This window comes from Crocodylus siamensis, chromosome 1 (genome assembly GCF_052110815.1).
Source record: "Crocodylus siamensis isolate JL-2025a chromosome 1, ASM5211081v1, whole genome shotgun sequence".
Lineage (NCBI taxonomy): Eukaryota > Metazoa > Chordata > Crocodylia > Crocodylidae > Crocodylus > Crocodylus siamensis.
Genome location: NC_143395.1, coordinates 342,863,554 through 342,881,928, shown reverse-complemented (window position 1 = coordinate 342,881,928; position 18,375 = coordinate 342,863,554). Strand labels below are relative to the sequence as shown.

At 44.9% G+C, this 18,375-nt stretch overlaps 1 protein-coding gene across 2 annotated transcripts in view; it reads left to right on the top strand.

Moving 5' to 3' along the window:
* PIBF1 (progesterone immunomodulatory binding factor 1) overlaps positions 1-18,375 on the top strand; it is a 190,503-nt gene that overhangs the window by 110,778 nt on the left and 61,350 nt on the right. For both annotated transcript variants that reach the window (XM_090024439.1, XM_090024430.1), the window contains exons 13-14: positions 5,752-5,842; positions 10,570-10,672. In XM_090024439.1, coding sequence (XP_089880565.1) covers positions 5,752-5,842; positions 10,570-10,672 — 194 coding nt within the window. The remainder of the gene's footprint in view (positions 1-5,751; positions 5,843-10,569; positions 10,673-18,375) is intronic.

Sequence of the window (18,375 nt, the reverse complement as noted above, 5' to 3'; positions counted from 1 at the left end):
CATGCTGTTAGAAAATGCACATGATGTTCTGCCTCAGGGGTATTCTTGTGCCAATATCAGACAGTGAGAATGTTTTGGACTTAGAATTTTCCCAAGGAGAGACTCCAAGTTCTAGAATGGTGTCATGCTTCCTTAAGCAGACTTTCTGATTCATCTAGTGATATCGGTTAAAGATTTGCTTCTGGAGTTGAAAGTATTAATATTGCAATAAATATTTTAGAGTTTAATTATACCCCTAAACAATATGTTGCAATACAAAATGTGGAAGCTTTCAAACAGATTTAAATGATAGTCATTTAACATGTTCAGCTTAAAGGAACAAAGGAAAGAACTCTAATACAAAACTATTTTCTACCTTACCTATTTTTATGTACTATCCAGCAGGTTTTTTCTTAATTCTTTTTTTTTTAAAAGTTCACATAATGATTCTGAAAAGAAGACTGCATTCTTTTGAAATAATTTATTGGTGTTTTCTCCTATTATAGCTTCTATGGTAGCAGAAGCTATGATTAAGGTTGCATTCCAGTTTCCATTGTGGCTCTAGCCCCTCCAGTTGCTTTTAACTTCTTTGAACAGATCCCTGCATGCTTTAAATCTTCCATGCCTGATCTCAGTTCAAATGTGAATTTTTTGGAAATGCCAGAAACATGAGGGGGAAAAAGGCACATTTTGTGCACATATTTCAAGTGAAGGCTTGGAATTTATATAAGTTAAATAGTTAAACATTTGAGGAAAAATTGTATAACATTTTTTAAGATTTAAAGGCATATATTTGATTTAATTTCTCATGTGCTGTAAAAATCCTCCGAACTGCTTTTCAAGGCAATGTGAATGTGATTTAGAATAAATCCTGACCCATCAGACGGTATGGACATGTGGTCTTTTGAAACCGTTCAAATTCCATGACATTATGAAGCACTGGAGAATTGAAGCACTTCAACATCATGCAGCGGTACAGACCCTTCCCAGCTGAAGTACTTCAGAATTGCCTCACATCCATGCTGTGGCAGTGCTCTGAACCAATGTGAAGCTAAAGAACAGAGACCCCAGCATACCTTTTGGACTAGAGTCCCTGGAGGCTCCTGAAGACTGCTGAGCATAGAGGAAAGAGCATGTTGGCTATCTGCCCCCAGTTTCTGGATGCTCGCTGCTGCATCTGGACTGGTCATTAAGAGAAGAGGTGCTGTCACGTGCTACCTGCTCAGTAGGGATCTTGGTTTTCTCTGATAACAAAACATCCCCAATTTCTGGATTAAAAAAGTAAACCAATATCCACATTTTTTCATGATTAAAATGAAATACCACTAATATATATATATATAGTGGCATTTCATTTTGATCACGGAAAGATGTAGATTTTGGGTTACTTTTTTTAATCCAAAAATTGGCGATGTTTTGTTATAAGAGAAAATCAGAGTCCCTGCTGCTCAGCCATTGCCAGCAGCAAGATGCGTAAGGATGATGACACTGGAAGATGACTTTCTTTGGGACCATCTGCAAGCCAGTGCTTACAGGTGTGCCAGGAACTGAGCAGCAGTTGGTGGGAATGTATAGTCCTGGGGACATGTGATGATTAGCCCTGGTAGCAGAACTTTAAAATGAACTGTGGCATGTTCACAGAGAGCTGGAGCAAGTTGGCCCCTTCATTTGAGTGGCAGGCTGCCAGCATAAGGGTACCCCTGACAACTGCTGTTTGGATGTCAGCCCGCCCCAACAGCCTGCAGTCCATGGCCAACCACTTTGTGAACACAATTGTGAAAAAGGTGTACCATATGCCATCTAGAGTGAACTGGCACTGTGATTCCTGTGACTTACAAACCCACAGGAAGTCATCACTAGATTGTGACCCCCTTGATTTTCCAGACTGCATCAAGGCCATTTGTGGCCCCACTTCACCAGTCAGTGTCCTGCCTACTGAAGCTCAGAGAAAATAAACTGCAAGGGGTTTTTCTTCATTTTCCTGCAGAACATTGTAGATGCCTGGAAATGGTTTACCACATCACTGCTACCATCACCTCCAGTGAAGGCATGATGTAGTTAGTAATATCAGTTAATAAATTAGATGTACTTTTCCCCCCTGCATTCAGATTTGAGATGCTCTTACCAAGAAATATTTTTGCCCTATTTGTTCTGTGCATGTATTTCTTAGAATATGTAATTATGTTAAGCACATCACTGTAAATAATAACACTGTAATTAGTAATAGAAGTAAGAAATAATCATTGTCAGAGATAAAAATTAGTTGTTTGTTATTTGATAGCATTCATGGCATGGTAAAAATAATTTATTCATATAGCCTATTAAGTGATATTAATAAGTTATATTAATATTAAGAGATCCGGCAGCTGCTGAACAAGTGGCTGCACCTGCCACTGAGGGCCAGCAGTGAGATCCTGCATGTCCCCTAATGGCAGCAAGGCACCAATGTCCCCCGCATGAGAGACCTCTACAACATCGCAGTGGTCACCCACGGCTTCCGCCACCTGACCTGCCGGGACCCGACAGTAAGTATTGCCAGCACCTTTGAGGAAACCACTCACAAGAGGATCGTGAGGCAACCGATCGGATGTGACTTGGCCACTTTCCTCAGTGGCTCACTGGAGGACAAGTTTGACAGAGACGGCAGGGACCTTGCCTTGCTGTGGAGCCGAGCCCGCAACGCCACGCACTGCTTTGGGAAACGCGTCAGCTGGACCTGGACTGAGGAGCACTGGGAGCTGGGAGTCTCCGTGCAACCAGCCTCACACGCCGACTGTGTCACTGTGATGCCCTGCATGAGGTCCTTCCTGGAGCGGTTTCTGAAGGACGCTGTCCACAACAAGTATGCCAGCAACCCGAGGGCCAAACCCGACCAGGGCAAGGTGTTCGATATCACCTTCAGGTGAGACTCCAGCAACCACTTCATGCCCAGCAGGAGTTTCATGCGCTTTGTGGACTGGCGCTTCCTCCACCATGCCCGCCTCAACTGCCTGGCTCTGAATGGGGCCATCCACTTCAGCCACCGGGACAAGAGGTGCTGACAGTGCAGCTACCTGGCAGAGACCCTCCACCACATGCTGTGCAGCTGCAGGCCGCACACCAGAGCCTGGCAGCTCTGCCACAACACTGTCCAAGACCACCTGGAGAGGGCCATCCCAGCTGCAGTGGGGGAGATCTCCATAAACTGTACCATCCCAGGCTGCGAGAGCCAGATGCACCTCAACATCATCATCATGAACGAAGAGGCCAAGAAGATCGTGATCATGGACATGACCATCCCCCTCAAGAACTGGCTCCAAACCAATGCCCAGGCTCGCAAGCGGGAGAAGTACGCCTTGGTGGCCGACATCCTGAGGGGCCACGGCTACAACGTGATAGTCGATGTGCTCATCGTGGGAACACTCAGAGCATGGGACCTCAGCAATAAGAGTGTCCTGCTTGTCTGCCGAATCTCCCACCACTACGCCACGCCGATGCTCTGTCTCATAGTGTCTGATACGATCCACTGGTCCTGTGACATCTACATGGAGCACATCATGGGCCACCACCAGTACAATGACCCTGCCAGACTGACCACCACCAGACCCAGAGGGGACCGCCCGAACCCCCATCTGCACCTGATGGACTTTGAGAGGAATCATCGACCGACCACTCTGCACCATCCAAAGAGGACCCCTGCGATGAGACTCTATATGGACTGATAAACTTTCTTCAACCTGCTTCTTCCACCATTGTGGACCATTGTACGGGTTTGCATGTATCTATCCTCTTTCTCTTTCAGCGTCATGAACCCCCTCCCTCGACTTCCCCTACCCCTGGGCTGAGTTGGCTCACATTGTATTTTCTGTAAACCAGTTGCATTCCCCTCCTCACACCCATCCTTCCTATGTTAGTCCCTCGTTTGAGTGATCTGTCTTTCCCTACTGGTTTTGTCAACTTTTTGGGTTCATAACTGTTAATGTCTACTAATAAAATTCAGTCTGTTCTTAGACTATGTAATTATGTTAAGCAATGACTGGAAATAATAACACTGTAATAAATAAAAGAGGTAAAAAATATTCATTGTCAGAGATAAAAATTAGTTGTTTATTATTTGATAGCATTCATGGTGTGGTAAAAATAATGTATTAATATAGCTTATTAAGTTATTTTAATTTGCATTTTTAATGTGCAAGAATCTAAATTAATGGGCTATACCAGGATGTCAAAGATAAGTCTGTGGGCCAAGTCCAGTTTGCTGAGGCCTATCATCTGGGTCATGGTGAGGCCTATGCGTCATGGATTGGCCCCACATGCTGCATGTGGCATGTGTAGCTGCTGTGGGCTGCACACAAAATGTAACATCCATATTGGACTGATCATAGGTGCCAGATTCAGCACATGTACAACATACATTATGTGCCCTGGACTAGCCCCACATGCCTCATGTAGCATGTGGCACCAGGATTTGCACGCTATGTGTGACACACAGGATTGAAGCCAGCACATGTGCTGAATCAGGCACTTGGGGCCAATCTGTGGGCTCAGTCTAGCCTGTAGATTAGCCCGACACCTCTGCAGACCCAGATAGGTTTGAAACCCCTTCACCACAGATATCAAAGATACACCCCATGGGCCAGCATGGAACCCTAGGATCTGGCCTGTGCGTCTTGGGCCATCCCCATGCACCACATGCAACACACAGTGGCACCAGCATCACACACTGCATGCAGCACACAGCGCCAGCACAGGGTGCATGTTTTATTCAATGCCTGTGCTAGCCCTGTACACTGGTTTTGGGGCCAGATTGGGCCCACAGACCATCCCTGTGCGTTGGAACCAGAGTGCAGGGCTGCTGTGGCCTGGGTGCACATGAAACATGCACCCCCCACTGGCCCTATGAGCCACATGCAACCTGAACCCCAGACCAGGGCTGGCATGTGCTGTGTGCAGTGCGGGGCTGGACCTAATGCTCAAGCTTCATGCAGCACAGGGGGATGATCCAAGGGGTGCACTACAGGCAGTGTCCCACTGGTCCAGCCCTGTGCGCTGGCTCTGGGGCCAGTCCAGATCAGGCCCACAGACTTGCCCTATGCACTGAAGGAAGAACATAGGGCTGATCCGGCACAGGCACCTCATGTAGCACATGCCCCAAGCTGACTCAGTGCATGAGCTCCAGGCTGGTACTGGTGCATACAGCACATGGTACACAGGACTGGTCCAAGGCCCATGTCACATGCTGAAAATACTTATTATATACTTGTGTAATATAAAATAACTCAATGATGCTTGTTTGAAAGTTTTGAAAATGAATCGGACTTCCAAAAATAAATTTTAGAGAATACTTGGTAGTGTTAGAGTGCTATGAATACTTGTGCATTTATAGAAAGATGAACTTGATGCCTTTTCCATTTGATGTTGTTATAATTGGTGTGGCACAATTGTTTATTTCTGAAGTTGGGAGAGAGAGAAAACAAAGCTATAAAAAGAAGACATGAGTCCTCAAGCACATCTGTTTTCCTTTCATGTTACATAAGTAGTACATTTACTGCAAATATAAAAAGTGAAGATCCTGACAGCATCGTAAGAGTCTATAGCTTCAAATTATTGTTTAGTGTATATAAACATACTCCACTGAAGTCAGTGAAGTTGTACAGGCTTACATCAGCCAAAGTTCTTTACTATAGAGAAAGTGTGTGGTCCTAATGGAATTACTTAGGGGTTGATTTTCTTTAACTGTATTCTTTAAAGAATTTTAAAGATAATGGATTGCATCTTTTTATTTGCATGCAGTGGAAAATGAAGATGAGGCAGAAAGAATTCTGTTTTCCTATGGGTATGGCGCTAATGTTCCTACAACAGCGAAAAGGCGACTGAAACAAAGGTGAAAAAGATCTCAATAGTTTTTCTATTCAAGCTAAACTGAATGAAAATATATTCATTATATAGTTATCACTTGGAAGGCACCTAACTTGCAACACACAGTAACCTTTTATGGTGATCTTTTATGACCAGGTCACCAAATCCTTAGATGCAGGTTTAGCAGTGGATATAGTCTTTCTGAACTTTAGGAAGGCCTTCGACATGGTCTCTCACCCCATTCTCATAAAAAAAACTAGGAGATTGTGGTGTTGATGCCTACACAGGCAGATGGGTCACTAACTGGCTGGTGGGCCGCACTCAGAGAGTGGTGGTAGATGGCTCTTATTTGACCTGGAAGGATGTGGGCAGTGGGGCTCCACAGGGCTCGGTTCTGGGGCCTGCACTGTTCAGTATCTTCATCAGCGACTTGGACAAGGGGGTGAAAAGCACCCTGTTCAAATTCGCAGATGACACCAATATGTGGGGAGAAGTGGGCATGTTAGAAGAAAGGAATAGGCTGCAATCAGATCTAGATAGTTTACAGGGGTGGGCCGATGGGAACAGGATAGGGTTCAACACTGACAAGTGGAAGGTAATGCACCTGGGGAGGAAGAACCAGCAGCATACTTTCAGGCTGGGGAACTCCCTTCTCATCAGTGCCGAGGCAGAAAAGGACCTAGGAGTCATCATTGATGCCACAATGAACATGGGCTGACAATGTCGGGATGCAATCAGGAAGGCCAACCATACCTTGTCGTGCATCCACAGATGCATCTTGAGCAGGTCCAGGGAGGTGATCCTCCCCCTCTACGCAACACTGGTCAGGCCACAGCTGGAGTACTGCATCCAGTTCTGGGCGCTGCACTTCAGGAGGGATGTGGACAGCATGGAGAGGTTCCAGAGGAGGGCCACCGACATGACTAGGAGTCAGCAGGGCAGGCCCTACGAGGAGAGGCTATGGAACCTGAACCTGTTCACCCTCCACAAGAGAAGGCTGAGGGGGGATCTCATGGCAGTTTATAAAATAATCAGTGGGGATCAGCAGGCATTGGGAGAGTCCCTGTTCCCCCCGAGCACTTCCAGGAATGACTAGAAACAGCAGACACAAGCTAGAAGAGGGTAGATTCAGGCTAGACATTAGGAGGTGCTACTTCACTGTCAGGGCAGCTAGGATCTGGAACCAACTTCCAAGAGAAGTGGTGCTGGCTCCTACCCTTTAAAAGAAGGCTAGATGAACACCTGGGCAGGGTCATTTGACCCAGTACCCTTTCCTGCCACGGCAGGGGGTCAGACTTGATGATCTGCTCAGGTCCCTTCTGACCCTACTAACTATGAAACTATAACTTAAGTGTTTCACTGGTGTTCATAAAATTACCTAATCTACAGAAGTAATGTTATAAAACAGGACATGATAACATGGCCTATATACCTAGGGATCTGGGGGATTATTACTTCTACAAAATGTGTATTTCAGAAAGATAGGTTATTGTTGATGCTTAATTATGGAAAACCTTAAAAAGCTGCAAAAACAAACGTGCTAAGCTATTTAGATTTATTACACATGGAAATTTATTTTAAAGTATTCAGAAAACTACTGTATTTTATAATGTAAAATTGTGAAATCAAAAGTGCAAGTGTCACAGAGTAAGTCAGGATTTTGGATCGCTTCTCGGCCTCTTGAAGGCTCAGATCGAGCGAAAACATTTATTCTTATCTCATATGAATTGCGCACAAAGTTATAATGTCTAGCTTCTAGGCACTTGGTTTCTTGAGCTGTGTCCAAGCAAATCTGTGCACGGTTCCCAGCTCCCTGAACTCCTCCAGACAGGCGGGTGCTGCAGGACAGGGCAGGGGAGGTGCTGGCCCAGGCCTCCACACCCCCAGCTGGGACTAGGTGTTTTATTGGTTACCTGTTTAACTGATATAATTAGAGGAGGTTAAACAGATAATTTTTTAAACAATATTTACATCCCTGCTGTCAGTATCCCGCTGTCACATTTGGTATTCACAGCCTGAAACCCTCTTCTGGGCTTAGGCATGCAACTCAACACTTTCAAAAATAGAACAAGTGTCATTTTTTTTTTCTTTTAAGAAATAGCTATAAGAGGAGCAGGGACTTGTGGTGTCCCTTGTTATTAATAGCTTAATGGCTGTAGTATTCACCCAGTGTATAAGCTCTGTTCAGCCTAATGGGATTCAAATCCACATGTTGCTTGTCCAGAAGAGTGTCCTAAACAACTGGCTGGTATAAAGACAGCGTCTACCTTTTCTATTGAAACTGTGCTACTTTGGGAGGGGGAAAAAAGAAAACCCCTCATTATTCATTGTGCCAGAAAGGAAGTAAAAGTAAGTATGGCTCTGTGGCCCTGTGATGAGAATAATGCAGAGGCAGGCAAAATTCTGTCTAGCCCGTAGGGCCCCTAAACAATTTTGAAAATTAATATTTATCTGCTCCTGGCTGCCTGTCAAAGATGACAGGAACCAGGGGTAGTAGGACCCAGAGGAAGCCGGCAGGACCCAGCAAGAAGGCTGGCCCAGCCCTGCCCACCCCAGCTCTTCCCCTCACCTAGAAGCCTCTGCCTAGCAGAACCTTCTGGCCAGGGCCTATGGAGCTCTTCCCACCTCCCTGCACTGGAGGCACATTCAAGTAAGGGGGGAAGGGAGAGGGCCGCAGAGCTCGCCCCAGTCTTTGGAGCCAGGCTGGGCCAATTCCCACTGAGTCCCACAGTCCAGCCATGCAGCTGAGAGCCATGTGGTGCAGGAGCAGCCGGCGGGTGGGCAGGGAAGTGCTGAAACCAACATCACACAGGGGGGGAGGGGAGTGACAGTGGTAGCGAATAGACATGCTGAACGCAGTAACAGTTGGGCAGGAGCGCGGGGCCAGCATCAGTGGGGCCCAGGGCGATGTGGCAGGGGCTCTGGAGCCCTTTCTCCCTGCTGGTGCAGCACGACTTGGCCCCATAGACCCCTGCCAGCCCAGGGCCTGGGTCCTGCACTCCTGCTGCCCCACCCTGGGCCTCGCCAGTGCTGGCCCTGGGACACTGACGCAGGCCCCATGCTCCTTCCTAGCTGTCACTGCATTCCACGTACTCACTCACTGCCACTCCCTCCCACCTCTGCTTTCACCGCTTCCCTGCTCACCACTGCCTGCTCCTGCACTGCATGTCTCCTGGCTGCATGGCGAGACTGTGGGCAGACAGGGCCCGTGCTGCTAACCCAGGGCCAGGAGCGGGAGAGTGTGTGTGTGTGTGTGTGTGCGCGCGCGCTCGTGCATGCTGTGAGGGAGGGAGGGACAGAGTGTCACGTTCATAGGGCGAGTCCCACATGCACACCCCACCATATACCTAAACCCACACCTCCCCTCGCACTATCATATACGCAGACCCCCAAACCTACCCCCACACACCTCAGCCACCTTCCCCCCACACAGCCCCTTAGAAACCCCATATCCACACGTACCCATGTGCTTCCTCACCCCACACCCTTCACCACACCCCACATACCCACACACCCACAGCCCTCTACAAACCTATACCACCCCCATGTCTCCCACCCCCACGTTGTAGAAGCATAATACTTCATTTTAAGCTATTGTGAAATCACCTGTGTACATTACACAAACGCACATAAATCAGGAGAAAAATATTTTTTGAAATCAAATTAATGAATGTTGTTTATGTTCAGTTTTTAGAATATAATTTGGGATTTTTCTGGTTCCAAGACAGCAAAACCCTTTGCTGAAAGGAGTACTTCCAGGGGCAATGAGAGGGACTTCCGGTGGCAAAGGTTAGGGGTTGATATTTGATGGGAGATGTTTTTATGAACCTTCCCAGTCTTAAAACCCAACTCACCCACATCCTGAGTACCATGGATACTAAGCTGTTATATCATTTGGTCACCATTAATGCTGTCACCATGTTTTGAATGAAAATTGCTGTTGCTAGGTGTGCGATAGTGTACTTATTACTTTCTTCAGAAAGTAGTATTTCTGAGCATATCATAGAAAATTAGGTTGAAAGGGACCTCAGGAGATCATCTAGTTCAATCCCCTATTCAAAGCAGGGCCATCCCCAGCTACATGCAGAAACAATGTTAGTTGTTTAAGGAACTTTATAACTTAAGTTCCAAGTGACATCAGGAGCCTGAGAGGTTATGATGATTGCACACTTGGATTTAAACACATACATTTTATCTAATTTCGACTTCATGTGCTCAGTCCTTTACAGGATTTGGGTCTAAGATATGTTTTTAAATCTCCTTTTAAAGTGCCAGTCAAGTAGTATGTTCAATCACTTGTGAAGTATATAAAACAAGTTTAATCATTTTATTTTATGAAAATGATTGAGTGTTAACACTTTTTGGCTTTCCTTTCCAATTCACATAGAGGTAATCGGTGGAAGAAGCTATTGGCTATTGTCACATAAAAGCTACTTATTCTTTGTTAGTTGAAGCATTCTACTATAATTACATACAACACTAGTATAATGTTATGCAAATAATAGAGGTAATTTATAAAGAAATGTCTTAGTTGCATTACAGTGGGAATATTAACTTTACTGCAATTAAAATCTGTAACATTGAACTCTGATTACAATTTTGACCATAATAAATAGTTTTTAGTGTACATTTGTACTTAATTATATTTAGGCATGAATGAAAGATATAGCAGGCAGCTTCTCAGGCGTAAATATGAGATTGTTTTGGAAAACATTCCACTTGATCTTTCTTTTTTTTTTTTTATTGGCACAGTGTTCACTTGGCAAGAAGGCTACTGGAGCTAGAAAAGCAAAACTCACTGCTTATAAAAGACCTGGAACATCAGAAGGAACAAGCAACACAGATTTCACAAGAGGTAAATTGCTTGGATAAAAGAGAAAATATATAAAAAGGTTATAAATATGACTAATCAGCTCTTTCCAGAATATTTGTTTTTACACGTATTATATTATATATTGTTGTTGTCACAAAATTGCCTTACAATTAACAAAAACATGTTTATGCTAGATCTTTTCAAAGCTACTTACATTATGTTTTAAAACAGATCAAAAACGAGATTATTTTATAGACTAAACAAGAATGTAAGCTAGACAAAGTTCTGATTTCTGAACAGATGACCAACTAGCAAAACTAGTTTAGTTTTCTCTTTGCTGTTAATTGATACGCGTTACTTTTTACACAGATCTGTTTTCTGAATCCCTTTTGAAGACATTATGTATTTCTAAGGATCCTAGTTTTCTCTGATTAAAAAAAGCAATTTTCAAATTAAAAAAGTAACCCCAAATCCACATTTTTCAATTATTAAAATGAAACACCAGTAATAACTAAATAAATAATTTATATATATATATATATATATATATATATATATATAGTGGTGTTTCATTTGAATCACAAAAAATGTGGATTTGGGGTTACCTTATTTAATCCAAAAATTGGGGATTTTTTTAAATGAAAAAAATATGTCCACTCTCCTCTCTCCTCTTTTTCTACATTGTTCAGACTCTGAAGTCTTTGAACACAAATCTGGGATGTATCAGGGTGATAGCTGATGCTGTAAAGGAAAGGTCTATATATTTTTTACAACTTTCTTGTAACAAAGTAAATATAATAATTGATTGTATAGTATTTTGATATTTTACAATTCATTTTAATCACTTTTTTAATCAAATTACACATGTAATTTAGACCCCAAGAGTGAGTAGTGTAAGCACTCTGAAACCCCACAGATTCCTAGATTTTTGTTTTAAGAATTGTGTTTTCTTTCAGACTCATCTTAAGAACCAGTTTCATCAGTCTTATATTATCAGATGAAGCATTACAATCATAATGGCTTCCCAAGTTAAGTCATCTGTGAGGTTGACTAATTTCTTTTTAAGACCATCCTAGCCTTTCATTTGGATAACAGAACCTCACTGTGTCTTGTTAAATATACTTTTAATTTTGAAAAATCTATGACTGACATTTTAGTGGCATATTATAAGGCTACTTTTTCACACTTTAAAAAGATATGTTGAAGGTAGGTTTACAGTAATCTTGAACTGGGAGGACATGTGGAAGGACTCTCCTCTCTCAGACTTCTATTTAATTTCTATCTTCTGTTTAGAAACTAAACTTTCCTTGGTGCAGACACCTCTGTGAATAATGTCCGGTATTAAAGCATGCTACAATCTTTCCAATCTGCAACATGTAGAGCTCAGGTAGGTTCTTTACCACAAACCATTGACGTGCATTTGCCCAGCAGTTTCCAAATATACAGATAAAGGCAAAGCAGTCCTTAAAAGCAGGTCACTCTCAATCTTTTCCACAAAATCTACCCAAGGAAGGCCAAGAAATTTCCTGAATCTTTGCCCACATTGTACATGCAAGGTGGTTTAAATAAAGTATGTCTATATCTGCACCAGATTTTTACAGTCTCACTTGCCACAGTGCAGAGCAGTGGAACAGTCAAAGTACCACACAAACTTTCACAACCATTTTATAAAACCACAGCAGGATGATCAGTGAAAGCTCCTATAGCAGCATATAAAGCCAAAGTTACCTCTCAGATTTTATATGGCGCTGAAGTATGGGCCACTAGTAATGATGTAGACATACCTCAGAACAAGTTTCTTAGGGCTCTTCTGGCTCTTCCTGTCTCAACTCCTGCATCTTTTTTGAGATTAGAGATGGGAATGGATTCTATTTTAACTAATATTATTATTAGAATGACGGGATTTTGATTTAAAATCCTTCCCTTTTTACCATCTTGTCTGCTTAAATTATGCTACATAGAAGATATTAATAATCCCCCACCTCTCCAATCACCGTGGTTAGCTTTTCTTTCCCATACTTTTGCATTTTCTGGGATGGGATACTATCTCAAAAATAATGAAAGATTTTTCTCCCCCATAGAAAAGGTTCAGGTTTTCCAGAGGATATGAGATATTATCAGGCAGAATGATTTTGCAGTGCCTGGGCTGCTCATATTGCCTCTTTATGTATGCTTTGGAAATTAGATTGGGGGGAAAAAAGGTTATTTACAGTTGGATCTCAATAATAAATGATGATCCTCTTTGACTAGACTCAGGACCAAACATGCCCACAGCTGTACTGGCTGGACGTAGTTTTTCAATTCCAAGGGCTAAAAGTTGTTGTCCACTCTGTCCAGGAGTTTTGGGAGATACTATCCACTTTGTTTTAGAATGTTCTTTATATAATGACATAAAGAGAAACTATTTATTACCATTCTTGCAGAAATTGAAACATTTTTAAAATAAACATGTATCTGGCTTTTACGGCAAACAGATCCAAATTTAGTAAACAATCTTGCAATTTTTGCTTATAAGGCTGAGGCGATTAGCATTAAATATCCTTTATTACTGATATGACTGATACATTTTAACATTAGATTTGATTTTATTGTCTCAATTGTGCATCTGTGTACAACAATATTATAGATTCGTATCTTTATTTACTACCTTATTTATATTAATATTTTTCTGTTGGGCTCTATTTTTAGTATAATATTTTTAGTTCGGTTACTTTGTTCAAACTTACTTATATTATGGTCATATGCATGCTATGTCATTTTCAGGAGCATGACATTTAGCCAGAATCCTTAATAAATGGAAATTGAATTGAACCTTCACAACCGGACTACACAAGAGTTATGTTACCTTCACTGGATTACTTCTATGCAGTTGCAGCAAATGGATACCAGCCCTACAATTCTCTCTCCACATCCCTAACCAAATTTCCTTTCTGAGAAAGACAAAAGCCAACAACTCTTGCTGCCAGTCTGGAATGTGGGAAAAGACTTTCTTAGTCCTGGGTGGCAATTGTGTTGGCCTAAGATTTGGATATCAGAGGAGGATCATGGAAGGTCCTTGCTGAGCGTGTTCAACTAAGCTCTGAGAGCCACTCTGAAGCACCAGTGTCTTGTGTATCAGCATTACCGACACTTTAGTTCAAGCAGCCCTGACAACATTTTGAAGCATGGGGACGCTAATGCATGAGACACAGAGGCTGGCTGGGGCATGGTAATTACCACTCTCCAGCAGACTCAATCTGGTTTGCTCCATCACACTGTAATTACAGCGCATCCAAGCAACCTCACAGCATGTCTACAAGCACCCTTTGACATAGAGTTTTCTGTTGTACTGTTTGGGACATCAGCCTTGACACTATACCCCCTCACCTTTGAAGAAGAAAATACCCGCTTTCCCTTGACAAACTTGCAACTGGTGGGTGTAACCTTCCATGCCTCTCCCCCCGAGAGTTGTGCATCGGCCAAGCTACTGGGAGCAGCCTTGGGTCAGCTTCCTAGGGGTCTCTCCTGCCACATCTTTGATGATAAATGGTATTCTAGCAGGAGGATGGTGTCTGGTCCCATCTCCCCTGGTACTCTGCCTTGGTTGTCCTCGCGGCTATTGCTTCTTGGGGCCCACCTAACACCAACTGTGATGTTGCCCATTGGGATTAGTGTTCTGGCCCTCACCGATGCTCAGTTTCTTAGGAGCTGCAGCCATGGGGTACAGGTGGTACTTTCATCGACCATCTGCTGCGGTCCTTCTGTGCTTCCTGGTTCACACGGTGCCTGACTCTGCCCAGGCCTCAAACCCCCTTGTCGCACTGTTTCCTCCCCAGGTTTAGTACCTGCCATCTGCGTCCAGATTCTGTCTCCGTCATCTCCACCAGTGTCCCAGTCTCTGCTGTTGCTGGCCTCGGTCAATGTCAGCCTCGTAAGCGACTGCTTGGGCCCTCACTGGCCCGGCTTGCTCTCCATGCTCCCTCTCTGGGGCCCCACCACTTTACCTCCTCTTCAGGGTACTCTGGGCTCTTTGGCCTCTCTGGGCTGGTCAGGGACACTACTTCCTTCCTTCCAGGCCTTTTATCCCAGTGCCGGGTTGCCACCTGGCCAATCGCCCCCGACATGCTTTTACAAAGCACACCCAAACAGACGCGGTAGCCATTCCCGGCTCCTCCCAGCTCCGCCACAGGCTTTTGCTTTGACATGGTTTCACTTCCGCTGCTATCAGCTGCTGGTGCAGCATCCTTCCACCTCTCTCCTGCCTCCAGTAAGCTTCTTCCGCAATGGGGTATTAAGAAGCAGCCAGCACAGCTTTGTCAAGGGTAGGTCATGCCCAAAAAACCTGGTGTCCTTTTATGACCAGGTAACTAACCGTCTGACAAGGGACATGAGGTTGACATCATTTATCTAGACTTCAGCAAGGCCTTTGATACTGTTTCCCATGAGATATTCTCAATTAAGCTGGAGGGTACTGGCCTAGACCAGTCTACAGTGAAGTTGGTTGACAGCTGGCTCAGAGGCTGATCCCAGAGAGCTGTAATTGATGGGATGGCCTCATCCTGGAGGGCTGTCTCCTGTGGTATCCCCCAGGGATCAGTGCTTGGGCCCGTGCTCTTTAACATCTTTATCAATGACTTGGATAAGGGAGTGGTAAGTGCAGTAATTAAGTTTATAGATGGCACCAAGATGTAGGGTAGTGTGGGCACATCTAAGGAGAGGATAAGGATCCACGATGATCTTGACAGACTGGTCCTATGTGCTGAATGCAGTCAGATGAGGGACAAGTGCTGGGTCCTTCATGTGGGTAGGAAGAACCTTCACTATAACTACATGATGGGTGGTGGTCCACTGGCTGACACTGCAGCTGAAAGGGACTTGGGGGTGGCAGTTGACCAGAAGATGAATATGAGCCTACAATGCGATGAAGTCGCCAGGAGGGCAAACAGAACTCACGTGCATCGGCCGATTCATTGCGAATAGATCCATAGAGGTACTTCTCCCCATCTATACAGTGTTGGTGAGGCCACAGCTTGAGTACTGTGCCCAGTTCTGGGCACTGCACTTCAGGAAGGATGTAGATAAGCTTAGAAGGGTACAGAGAAGGGCCACCCATATGTTTAGAGGCCTGGAGGATAGGTCCTATGAGGAGAGACTCTGGGAAGTGCATCTGTTCAGTCTGTATAAGAGAAGGCTGAGTGGTGATTTGATAGCTGCGTACAAGTATGTTGGGGGTGAACACCAAGATCTAGGGGAGCAACTCTTCAGAAAGGCACCCCTTGGGAGGATGAGGACCAACGGGCACAATCTCCTTGAGGAAAGATTTAGGTTAGACATAAGGACAAGCTTATTTTGTGTAAGGGTATCTAGAATCTGGAACATGTTCCCAGCAGAGGTGGTACAGTCGCCATCACTGGAGGTGTTCAAGAGGAGGCTGGACAAGCACCTTGTAGAGCTTGTTTGAGCCCAATAACCTCCTGCCCATGGCAGGGGACTGGACTTGATGATCTTACAGGTCCTTCCGGTCCTTCTATTCTATGATTCAGCCTGACACATGTGTGCAGTTACCATTATTAACTAAATTTATATTGTCATCAAAGGATGAAGTCACAATTTGTTTTGAATAAGATCTCTTTTCCATGAAACCATGTTGTTTGGCATTAATAATATTCCCTGCCTTAAATCTTTATTAACTAAATCCTGTATCAGCTTTTGCCTTTTTTTTAAATCTGGGATTGATTTCAATTTACCCAACATATAATTAAGGCCTACTGAATTAATGGCAGAATTTGGCTGCACAGTGGCTCCTTTAATTTTGCAGGTTCCCCCATACACCAACACCCCCTCCCTCCGATTGGCAGAGAGGCCCTGCCTCTTGATCAGCAGGGAACTGAAAACCATGGTTTTCAAATATGACACTGTTTTTGCCTCCTGGCAGGTCAGTACCAAGCAGCAAGGTCATTGGGACCCCTCAATCAGCAGTGGGAGGTGGGAGAAGGGGAAATGCATGGGGGAACCTGCAAGCTTAGAGGATCTGCCGCACCACCCATTTCCTCTGTGAATTCAGTAGGACCCTACCTATAATAATCCAAATCATTTTGTAATTGATGAATAGTGGCACCCCATTGGTCCTCTTTAAGTGTTCTGAATTTTTTCTATATTCTGAGATATAAACAGCAGCATTTTTATTCGCTTACCCAGCACTTCAAGGACTTTTGGTACAAGTCATAGAGAAGGGACCTTGAGAGGTCATCTAGTCCATCCCAGTGCCTGAGGTAGGATCATCCCTACCCAAGCCATCCCATACAAATCCATTGTATGACTGTTAGCAAAACCACAGTCAACCACACATCCAGGAGGGGCCAGCAGGAGACTGCATGCTTAGGGGCAACCAACATGGGTTCATCAGTGGCAGGTCCTGTCAGACCAACCTGGTGGCCTTTTACGATCAGATCACCAGATCGTTAGACGCAGGGGTAGCAGTGGATATAATCTTCCTGGACTTCCGGACTGTCTCTCACCGTGTTCTCATTAAGAAACTGGGGGGCTGTGGTATAGACACCCACACAGTCAAATGTGTCGCCAACTGGCTGGAGGGCCGCACCCAGAGGGTGGTAGTGGATGGGTCCTTCTCAACCTGGAAGGACATGGGCAGTGGGGTTCCGCAGGGCTCAGTCCTCGGGCCCGCGCTGTTCAACATCTTCATCAGCGATTTGGATGAGGGGGTAAAAAGCACCCTGTTCAAATTTGCTGATGACACTAAGATGTGGGGGGACGTGGGTACATTGGAAGGATGCAACAGGCTACAATCAGACCTCGACAGGTTACAAGGGTGGGCGGATGAGAATAGGATGGGTTTCAACACAGACAAGTGCAAGGTGATGCACCTGGGGAGGAACAACCGGCACCATACCTACAGGTTGGGGAACTCCCCTCTTATCAGCACGGAGGTGGAAAGGGATCCGGGGGTCATCATTGACTCCAAGATGAACATGGGCCGGCAGTGTGGAGAGGCAGTAAGGAAGGCCAACCGCACCTTGGCATGCATCCACAGATGCATCTCAAGCAGGTCCAAGGAGGTGATCCTCCCCCTCTATGCGGCATTGGTCAGGCCGCAGCTGGAGTATTGCATCCAATTCTGGGCGCCACACTTCAAGAGGGATGTGGACAGCATGGAGAGGGTCCAGAGGAGGGCCACTCGTATGATCAGGGGACAACAGGGCAGGCCCTATGAGGACCGGCTGCGGGACCTGAGCCTGTTCAGCCTCCAAAAGAGAAGGCGTGAGGGGGGATCTTGTGGCCTGTTATAAACTAGTCAGGGGGGATCAGCAGGCATTGGGGAAGTCACTGTTTCCCCGAGCACCGCCAGGAGTGACCAGGAATAACGGTCACAAGCTGGCAGAGGGTAGATTTAGGTTAGATATCAGGAGGCGCTACTTCACAGTCAGGGCGACTAGGGTCTGGAACCAGCTTCCAAGAGAAGTGGTGCTGGCTCCTACCCTGGGGGTGTTTAAGAGGAGGTTAGATGAACATCTTGCTGGGGTCATTTGATCCCAGTACTCTTTCCTGCCATGGCAGGGGGTCGGACTCGATGATCTGCTCAGGTCCCTTCCGACCCTACAAACTATGAAACACAAAACTCAAGACACCTTAACCTACCACAGGTAAAGAAGGGGGACCACAACAGCAGCCAGTGTCATGCTGGTACAAAGGTTGTTAATATACACTCTAGAGATATCCCAAGAAGAGGGCCATGCCAGCTGCTACAG